This window comes from Chaetodon auriga, chromosome 18 (assembly GCF_051107435.1).
Source record: "Chaetodon auriga isolate fChaAug3 chromosome 18, fChaAug3.hap1, whole genome shotgun sequence".
Classification (NCBI taxonomy): Eukaryota; Metazoa; Chordata; class Actinopteri; order Chaetodontiformes; family Chaetodontidae; genus Chaetodon; species Chaetodon auriga.
The window spans coordinates 6,307,766-6,318,782 of NC_135091.1; the positions used below are offsets into that span (position 1 = coordinate 6,307,766).

Here is an 11,017-nt window from a genome sequence, read left to right on the forward strand (position 1 = left end):
TGTTGAGTGACTCCACTCTTGTTCTACATCAGCGGACTCCCTGGTTTCTAAAAGCCCACCTGTTGTTGGTGTTACACCTTCTGCTTCCTTTAAATGTGAGTTTTTCTGAGTAAATTCTTGATTCTCCTACTATTGACTCACTTTGAGCTGTTTTGGCGATGCTCACTTGCAGCCTGGAGCAAATCTCTACAGAACAAACACTGATTTGTGATCCCTTCAAAAGATGTCATGAACTGCAGAGACTCAAACTCGTCATGGTAATTTAAAAAACTACCGCCAACCCGAGCAGACGTTGTGTAAACGATTTATTCGTTCGCTTTTCTTGAATCAAAGCCCCTTTATACCTACAGCAAATAAGATCATGAAATTTCGATACAATGAACAAAAGTCAAGCAAAAAAAATAAAAAAAATACAGTGTATACAAATGCAATAGCAGTAACTGCCAGTACAGTTTAAAACAATGCAAAAAACCAGCCAAGGCGCCCGTGCCTGGGATCCAGGCTGAAGGCGGCCTCGGTTTGTCCACTCGTCAATGTTCAATCCCTTTTTCAAAATGTACACGTAGAGAAGATGCACAACTGACATCCTTCTCTGTGAAAAAAAAAAACTACATTTGACAAAAATAAAATCAAAAAGGCCGAGTGCGAGGCGGCACTCGGCCTTTTAACGAAGGCATCAGAACAAAGCCAAATAAATATTGACACGGCAGTTAGGAGGCCACTGGTCGAGTTGGAGAGTCCTTGAACAGGTCGGCAGCAGGAAGCCCTCCTGACTCTGGCAGACACAGCAAACGTGGATGCCACTAACTGATGCCTGAGGCAGTGAGTCCACATAGAGGCGATATGGCACAGCTAGGAGAAAAGTCCCACTAGACCCACTGAGTCCCTGGAGTAGTTTGCAGCAAATGGTATTCCTGGATATCACACGCTGACACTCAGGAAACATCTGCGGAGGACAAACCGGACGACATCTTAATACTGACAGGGGTCATATCAGGAGATGATGGGCTCTGCACTGTGACTGTTGAAGGAGTGTGGATTAGCCAACCGTCGGTCAGGACAGACCAGCACTTCAGCATAAAGCACCTTCTGCAGAAACAGTGTATATCTAACTTTGTTTGTGAAAACGTTGGATTTTTGTCCTTTATTCTTGGACATCGTCCTCGTGTACACGAGGCGCCCGTGCAAGAAGCTGCTCTCATTGGACAGCTCTGTCTACATCAAGGTTGAATAAATGAATTTTAGAAGGCTGTTCTACAATATTATTACTTATCACCACAGCTTATAGTGTGTCCTTGATTTATGAGCATGGTTCAAATGAGAGTTTCAGTCAAACTGTATCAGTTTTAGCTGATTTACAGTCGTGGGTTAAATCTTTCGTAAAATTTGGAGCATTGGGACAGCGGGAGGACAAATACTGCTTTTCTAACTGACTCTAAACACTTAGAGAACTGCTGAGCCTAGAATAAAGTTTTCATTAATGCTGACCCGACTCAGCAGCTTAACTTGAACTGAATACGCTAGCATAAGCTGATTGTGGGGTATTATGACAAATACTGGGGACATTAACAACGCTGCATTTCTTACAGGATAAAGCAGAAAAAAGGGTGTCATGTTACAGAGTCAAGTCTCCTTCTTTGCAGTATTACATTCCCCTGAACTCTAATACTGTGATTTCAGAAACTTAGCCACACATTAAACAGCAAAAACAGTGTGCTATCTAAAACAGAAACACTTATCAATGAGCAAAAATGTTTCTTAACAAATATCCAGTTTTTATAAAAATTGGAATTTTATTTGGGTTCACAACTTGTACTTTAAACTCTTTTCCATTCTTAAATGTCTGTAGTTAATAAGCAAATGATGTCTCAGGCTTTTAAATCAGGAGATACAATGAAGATATGGTTCTATTCACATTTTACAATTCACTCACAACGGGACCAACCCCCACAGGCAAGTTTGGCACAGACCATTAATTAGCTACAAGTGTGAAGCAATAATAAATGTACTCACAGCTAGCAGGCTGCTCTCCGAACCTTCGCATCAGCTGGTCATGCGTGAACTTGACGAATGCATCATATTGTTCTGTTGGAAAAATAAACATTTACTGGCACTCATTATGGAGTACTCCATACAAACTGTTTTCTATAGCATTAAAAAAAAAAACATACCTGCAAGCTTTGTCGTCAGTATCTCGTCATACTCCTCACGGATTTTGTCCTCTCGCTCTTTCAGTAGTCTTTCACAAATCATCCCAACCTGTCTGAGGGAGAATAAAGGCTGCTCTTTCCTGGTGGGAGATGAGGCACCTGAGGACATACCTGTTAGGAGAATTAATATCACACAGTTACTACAAGACAGACGACACTGAACACAACAACAATACTGCAACTTGTATGGTGCACATGATCTGCAGAACCATTTTCTGTCCAGCTCAAAGATGCTGGAATAATTCATTCCTCAAGACTTGACAACTTTCTTTTCTTGTTTTCTGTCCAGGTTTGTCGGGTTCTTTCTCAGTTGAATCAATTTGCACATTTGCTTGTGATGTTTTCATGTTAGTCAAACTTTTCAGCCCACACTAAACTAAACAAAGAGCATGTGAGTTAACGCACCAACGCATGTGTGGTGTTTGGTTATAGTTCTGACTGTGACAGCAACACTTAAATATCACTAACACGTTAAGAATTACAAAGAAATTGCACATTTTGCTGTTTGCCACCTGTATTTTTGTTGTTAGAAAATGGTTGTCACTGATGGCAACAAAAGGCCAAGAATGAGCTGTCAATTTCTCAAACTCACTGGCAACCAGGAAACTATCGAGCCATGCTCATTGGTCTGCTGCACATTCCTTTACTAGTTCACAGAGTGTGCTGAGTGAAACAAAAATCACAATATAAGAAAGCGAAAGGATAAGGATGGCTTTCCATCGCTACCACTTTTGCCTCGTTGGGAGTTTAATAACACGCAGAATCAAATTACGCTCCAAGAGAAAACGGTCAATTAGAGGGCAATGTCACGATGAATTGTGAAGTGCTGACAAAAATGGCCGTTCAGTCTGAACATCACACAATAAACTTGTCATTCTGAGCTCAAGTAGGACGTTAATGGATTTATGAAAACTATCAAATAATCTCATTTAGATGTGTCACTGGAGGTTACCTGTTAGCGCTGATCCACTGTGAATGTTCTGCAGGTCTAGAGGACAGCAGCCCTCGGCCTGCTGGAAAGCACTGTCCAGGTGTCGTCGTTTCTGCAGTCGCTTGTACTCCTGTTTGATGTTGTGTAGAATTTGCTCTGAAACAGAAAAAAAAAGACATTTGCTCATGTAAGTGACAGCTTACTACAGAGATGCTGCATTTAAAGAAACAAAGACACGGCAGCTTTGACCAGCTGAATAATTTCATGTGGCCTTGCTGATGCATCCTGGTACATCCTAACTTCAGACACTTAAAGAGACAGTTTAAATCTCTCTAAAACTCCTATAACTTTACTGCAAGTAGCAAAACATCTGTCTATTAAATACACAACAGTCAGACAAAGCTCAGACAAATGTTTCCTGTTATTCACACAGCTTACTTCCCCAAACAACTGTAAACTAACACTTAAAAAAACAAATAAATAAAAAACAATAATAAAAAAAACGCATTATTTCATAAAATCTGCTACACAGTGTATGCCGAATTCACAAATGGGTAATAAGAACGCACACGTATTGTCTATAATGTGCGTTAACCGACGGGAAACGTTAACAACAACAACAATGATTAAATCTGGCAAACTGCGTACGGAGTTTTGTTTAATCCACAAGACGGGCACCGGTATACCTTTGGGGAGATGCTGATGGCATAAACGTAATCTGGTTTACAAGTAGGACTGGTTTTACCATACTGAATTAGAGAGTACATTTAAATATAAAATTCTGATTTAGATTCCTACCTGTCGTGAGTCTGGACGACACCTGGCCGAACGGTGAAGGCTCCATACGCAAATATTTCTGTGGCGAAGAGACTGGAGACATGACCGGGGCGCACCTCCTTCTTTTAGGCGAAGCCGAGTTCATTAACGGATCAAAGTCCAGTGTCCTTTTCAGGGTAGCCCCACAAGCCATCACGCTAAAAAGTGTCTAAAGATCTAAAGTCGAAAACCTAAAATCCCCGGTTATCCAGGAGAGTCAGTGACCTGGGCCCAGGTCTGTGCTACTAATGCTAGCTCACGTTAGCTAGGTCAAATGGCAGTAGCGGTTACGGGCTTCAGACAAATACGCACTCTTTTCGTTTTTCGCTGCCTTCTGCTGATAAATCTCATGGAGTTTAAATCACCGAGTATATCTTGAAATAGTCTGGATATAGTAATGGAGGGTAAAATTGGTATAAAATCAGATGGTAGCAGATTTTGCGGCACTACTTCCGACTGCCAACTACAACGGCTCACACTATTTTGCCTTTTATTCCGCTCTATTTGATCGGTTATGAGCATGCGCAGGAAAACCGTCTGATGCTGGTACTTGTAGTTTTCATCCCAGTCATGCCCTTTAATTTATTATCTTGAACACTACATTTCCCGAAAACCTTGAAACTGTGCTTTTTTCAAATTTGTTTTTTATGCATCCATAAACAAGTGCCCCCAAACCACGACGAAGTTTCAGTTTCACTGAAAACGTTTACATTAAAACAGTGAAAAGGCACTTTTACGGAGCCGCTCAAGTCCGTAAGATAGTATATATTTTTTAATTTTGTGCTCAGAAGTTAAAAACTTCTATCAACTTTTATTTCATCTCTGACCTTATTTCCTGTCCTATCTTTAGACAATTAAAGCATCAAATATCTAAAAATAGTTTATCTAATAAAATTAGTTGTCTGTGGATCATGTTCAGATTTTAAGCAGGAAATTAAAGTTTTTCACAATTGAAATATTTCTGCTGTGTGGTGATCGGCGTATAATTAAGTATGAAGTATGATGATTTAGTATTGATCAAAAAGAAACTGCTCAATAGACACGTACTTGGACTTTCCAAAGTTTACTGCGGCTGTAAAACTCCCTGTCTACCTTGCAGTTTTTTTTATTTGAGACAACCTCCCACCCTTTACACACACACAAACAATTAGATTTGTCTTCCATCACTACCACTTCCTCACCCCTGTACACACACACACACACACACACACACACACACACACACACACACACACACACACACACACACACATTGAACTGGGCAGAAAACGGAAGAGGAAGTGTGAGTCACTGTTATTTCAACACTTGTTCTCCGGCCAAAAAAAAAGAGACAATATTACATTCGACTCCATTTTTGTGGCATTATCCTCCAAAATTGAGCAAGAAAAAAGACAATGTGAACAATATTATATTTGAGGTATAAGTGCCATAAGCAACAGAAAACTCCTGCATTATGGTCTCAACTAGCTGAAAGATCATTTTCATTATCGATTATTCTGCCAGTTGTCTTCTAAATTATTCACTTGGTATTAAAAATGTAAGAAAATGGTGAAAATGTTCGTTGACTAACTGTATTGGCTCCGGTCCCAGCCTATGTTTATTTATTTACGTGCTGTATTCAACCCTAAATGCAGCCTTTCTCACACAGTAGGATGAACCTGCCTCTAGTAGATTGGAGTATTTGGCAGAAGAATCAAGAAAATCCCTTTGACATCTGTGTGAACAGATGCTGCATTTTCCCATGCCTCTAAGCCAGGAGATGAAAAGAACAGAGCAGATGTTGCTGTCGGATGATGCTGCAGTGGCCATTTTCTTGCAATTTGTTGCTTTCAGGGTTACAGGAAGCAACCAGAGTAATAGTAACGAAGCTCAAATCAGTGTGTAGAAATGTCCTCTTCCCTCAAAAGCACGGCCTCTATTGACAGTGAGATCTTCCACAAGGGGGCACTAAAACATCACTGATGGCTCCAGGTTGCCTCGGCTTCCTCTCTCAGTTGCTGTTCCTCTTGAATCAGTGATCGTTGGATGAATCAAAAAAAAATGTGCTGTGACCTCCGGTTTCCCATCATCAAATAATCAATGAAATGACTGCAGGCGAAATGACAACCAGCTGTGACTTTATTCAAAAGTTTGAAAACAGCAATACTAAAAACACTTGACCGATAGTGACTTTTCAGTCGTAGAGTCCTCATGATGCCACCACTGTACAGAAGCCACTTGACAGTTGACATTTTGATCTTCAATACTCAATAATACAAGAGGCAGCAAAGCATACTGATAAAACAGCTGTCTGTATAACTTTACACCAAGATAAATGTCTACAGAACAATTGTGCTGAGATTTCTAGATTAAAAGTACTACATCACATCTTCTCAGATTCTTTTGCAAGGTCAGTTGTCGATTCTCCACACGATGCATACACACAGACTTCCATTCAAGTTACCAGCTAATGAAAAGACCCTTGTTTCTTTGTTTAGATAAGTAAAATTAACAGCAGACATATTTTTATTTAGGATTACGCCAAAAGTACTTCACTAGGCCTGTGCATGGGTTGCTTTTATTTTCCAAAATGGTGCCCCGCTGCAACAGTATTGTAGCACTAAAACAAGTCACTGCAATGATCAAAAGGCTTGGGGTTGAAGATATATCACCAAGTCACAAGGTATCACACATATACAAGGCTGAGTCCAGTAAAACCATACATTTGATGAAAGCAGCAATCGGCAGAAGCCACTTCAGTTTGTTGCAGTAGTGACCAGCACGCTGCATCCAAATTCAGTTGTGATGAGTTCAAGCTTTTGCCAGAAGCTTGCTGTTGCTGTGTTGGCTGTAGAACTGAACGAGTTGATTTGAACACTTTATTTTGCGAGAAAGCACTGTACAGTTATTAGGTATACATTAGAACAAAGACACGCTCTAAAGGTCTAACAGCTAGCGAGTAAAGAAATGGAGAACAGGGACGATCGTCACTCCGCCACAGAAAATGCCATTTCAGATGTGACATACTCAAAAGCTGTGAATCCATTTATTTCCATCTCATTAGAGTTTATGTGTGACGGTGATAAGTATGCTTTTTTTTTTTTTTTTTGTCTCGAGCATGAATCACCTCTCATTTCTCAAAATCTCTTCATACATATGCCACTCAGTGAGTGTTGTCGGATGAAATACAAAAATGACATATTTAATGGCAATTTTGGCATTAAACAATCATTTGAACGTTTTTTTAATCACTTCCTCATAGAAATGTTCATAAGCAACATGTACATGAAGCCTGCAGAAAGTCAAGGCGTTTTCTTATATTTAATGGTCCAAGATACATGTTAAAGACTAAGTGACACAGTAAAACATCTCGAATTAAAAATGTCAGTAGCCCCTTATCCCATAAATGAAGATATATTGTTTTCAAAACCTGAATTCACAGTACAAAAATATAATATGCCTTCACTAATTGGATATCATGAAGTCTATGGTAAACAGCAGACTTATGATAGTCTTTGATAAGCCTTTCAAACTGTGAGTCCTTTCTATGAACTTGCAATACCGTTTGGCACTTTGGCACACCATGTACTCACACACTAACATAAAATAATGTAACCACAAAAGCGTCTATGTGAGCATGTAAGTCAATACTTTCAGGAGAGGATTTATTTTTTTTCTGTGGAATATCTAACTTCTGCTTTACTGCGTTGAATGGCATTGTTTGGGGTGGATGACATTTACAGTTTCCCCCATGACGGCCAATTACACAGCCTCTGCAGAAGTTTCGGTTGACACGGACATTGTTACTTTGGCTATTTTCACAGTGGTTTTCACGCAACTCTCCGCAGCCCTGTTGGCAGAAATGTTGGCATTTCTGTTCTGGCAGTCTGACTCGAGGCTATTGTCCAACTGCTGGGCACTACCCCTGCAGGCATGGCAGGAGCTGAGGAAGGCGTGCCGCAGGTCCTTGCTCCTCAAGGCGTAGATGATTGGGTTGACAGTGGAGTTGAGCAGGCAGAGCATGCTGCAGAATGCAAATACTGTCTTGATGTCATCGTCCATCCTCCAGAAGAGGTCATAGACCATGATGGCGAGCAGTGGGCCCCAGCAGATGACCAGCACCACCAGGATAAGCACCAGGGTCTTGGCCAGACGGATGTCCATGCGTGCCTGCTCAGGGCGTGTGGTCTGCACTTTAGTCCCTTCTGCTGAGTAAACAACCAGGCTCTTCTGGGAGGTGCGGCTCAGCATTCGCACAGCGTGGTGGTGGGCTTTCCACAGGATGTATATGTAGGCGTAGATAATGAAAAGAACCAGCACGGTGGTTACACCGATCCAGAACAACAGGTAGTTCTCATCAATCAGAGGGAATATGTCTGAGCAAACAGAATTGAGACGTTTACAGTTCCAGCCCAGCAGAGGTAGCACTGCGATGACGATAGAGATGGTCCACATCATACAAAAGGCAATGACAGCCTTGGTCCGTGTGACGATGCGCCTGTAGGCAAGAGGCCGGTGTATGGAGATGTAGCGGTCAATAGCGGTGAGGAAAAGGCTCCCCACAGACGCAGTGAACGATGCCGTGACTCCACCCAGCTTGAAGAGAAAAACGTTGGGGCTGTCCTTCCTGTGGAAGACATGGAAGTCCAGAAAGCTGTAGACAAATATGACACTTCCCAGCAGGTCAGCCACAGCCAGACTGCCGATGAAGTGGTAGGACGGCCGGCAGCGGAGGGTGCGGGACTGCAAGATGACGCAGAGCACCACCAGGTTCTCCAGCACCGTGAAGGTACCCAGAGTCAGAGACAACACAGCCACAGCCAGCTGCTGGCTGGGGGTCAGGATCATGAAACACTCCATGTCCATAAAGTTCTCTCCACATTGTATATTGTCAGTCTCATCTCTGAATGTGCTTCTGTTGCCAAACAAGTCTGTGGCATTGGTGGGGTAGAAGGGGATGCCTTTGAGGATGAGCTCCTCGTCCACAGGAACCTTGTCTGGGAAGGAGTTGCTGCGGAAAGCAGATAAGGGCTTCTGCAGAGAGAAACCCGTCTTGAAGTCTACATCATTGAGGGGGTCATCATAGTTAGCGTCGTTGGAACCCAAATACTGCAAACCAGATGTAATAGTCCGGAAGGTGGTGTCCGCCACACCGTCCAGCACAGATTTCATGGCTGTGTCTGAGGGTAATACGGCAGTCTAAGACGCATGGACAACCTACAAATTGATGACAAACATTTCAGACATGTTTGAAAACCCTGAAAAAGAATCCCATGCATTTTAGAGCAGCAGTGCAATGTCTGAGTCTACACCTTTGAAATAAAAATGCCTTGAACATGAGATAACACATTATCCCCATTATGCAAACATTTGTCCTGGCAAATATTTAGATGTTTTTTTTTGTTTGTTTGTTTTTTTGACAGTTTTTGACGGTAGAGTTTATAGAGATTTGGCCTCTGAGAGCTGGTGTACTTATAAATACTGCATCATGCACCCAGTGCCTATCAACACATGTGAAATTATTCATCACTGAGCACTGACTTTCCAAGAACAGAAAACATAAAAACAAGAAACATGAGGCTGACAATGAAAACGCCTCTTTTTTTCTATCAAGTGCAGAAGCAGACAAAACAATGCAATTCAATGCATTCTGTATAGAATGGAACGCTACTGCAATAAAATAAATAAATAAATAAAAACAGCTAATTGCAATATTGTATATTGTGTAAAATAATATAGGCCTACAATATACGCACGCTCAAATTTCGGTAGTCTGATCTACTGTAACAGTAAAGAGGGATGTAACAGCGGGATAATTGCAATTACATAATTTAGAAATACGCAACACTTGGAAAGTTATTTTAATATTTGGTTATTTATAAAGTCTAATCATCTGCAGGATCGTAGATTTATCGTTAATCTGGTGTAAAAAGCGCAATGCAATCAGAAATCGGCACAATGAAAAAAGGAAGACTGATACTTTCATGCAACATACACAACGCAATGCATTTAAAGTACTAACACAAGCGGGAAAACAATATTAAAAGCCGCAAACAAACATTTGGAAGAAGAAAAGTGCTTCTTTACCTTACATAATTTTCCAAGTGCGCAGAATCGCCCTTTATCGCGCGTTAATCCAAGTCAGAAGCGCATCATCCAACCAGCACAGATCTTACATAAAAGGGGAGACAGCCAGCCTTCATGTGTTAGAATGAAACCACAATTAGAATCATAATTTGTTGTTTCTTTTTCAAATTCTGCTGTAACAGAAGTTTTGGAAATGTCTGTAGAAGTGATCTTGTCGCTCTTGGAGTGCGCTCCTGCGTTATGGACACAGGTTGCTGCTGCTGCTGCTGCTGCTGCTACTGGCGCCAGCGGCTCTCCACTCGTTTTTCTCCGAGTCTTCACACTTATGAAGCGTCGCTCCTACAAGCCCCGTCACGTGTCTCCATATAGCTTTATCTGCCCAACCCATGAGGCTGTCAAGTGCACTGCACAGGAACAAGGGAGACGACAGTGGCGGTGGAGGCTTATGAAAGGATCTGGCTCGAATTCCCAAAGCTCCTCTGAGCAGACGATGTGCTGGACAAAGAACCAGCATCAACACAGCACAAAGCACACAAAAAGAGAGATTAATAACAGCTTAGACTAACCGTTCTTATCATCCTTATTCATGAGGTCATTGTGAACACAATTTCAACATTTTGGACGAACAAAAACTTGCATTTCTCTTAGTAAATCTCCATATGCATAGGCAACTTTCTAATGGTTTTGAGCAGGCTCTTCTTTGTTTTCCACGCATGCAAAGGCAGATAGAGGCTGCAGACTTCATTTACAGTCAGTGCATGCTTGATTATTGTGTGAATAATTAAGCAAAATTGAGATTCTCAGAGAACAGAAAGCAAACCAGTCATCCTCAGATGTATTTCCCAGCGTTTACAAGAGTTTTTACTATGCACCATTCATGGTTTGGAGTATTTAAGTGCAAGTCGATGTTTGTGTTTGGATGAGAATGCAAACAAAAGTGCATTTTAGGAGCCCGATGCCTCATCTATAGGCTACTCTTAACATAAAACTCAGA

The 11,017-nt window shown here is 41.4% G+C and overlaps 2 protein-coding genes across 2 annotated transcripts; both read right to left on the reverse strand.

The window, feature by feature from the left end:
* Positions 1-288: 288 nt before the first annotated feature.
* Positions 289-4,452, reverse strand: akirin2 (akirin 2). Its single transcript, XM_076757028.1, has 5 exons — positions 3,940-4,452; positions 3,163-3,297; positions 2,172-2,321; positions 2,014-2,085; positions 289-946 (listed from the first exon to the last, which is right to left on the reverse strand). Exons 1-5 carry the CDS (start codon positions 4,109-4,111, stop codon positions 936-938), a joined length of 540 nt encoding a protein of 179 aa, XP_076613143.1. The 5' UTR covers positions 4,112-4,452; the 3' UTR covers positions 289-935.
* A 1,605-nt stretch (positions 4,453-6,057) lies between these two features.
* Positions 6,058-10,546, reverse strand: cnr1 (cannabinoid receptor 1). The gene is made up of 2 exons (XM_076756538.1): positions 10,024-10,546; positions 6,058-9,153 (listed from the first exon to the last, which is right to left on the reverse strand). Exon 2 carries the CDS (start codon positions 9,106-9,108, stop codon positions 7,699-7,701), a length of 1,410 nt encoding a protein of 469 aa, XP_076612653.1. The 5' UTR covers positions 9,109-9,153; positions 10,024-10,546; the 3' UTR covers positions 6,058-7,698.
* Positions 10,547-11,017: the final 471 nt, after the last annotated feature.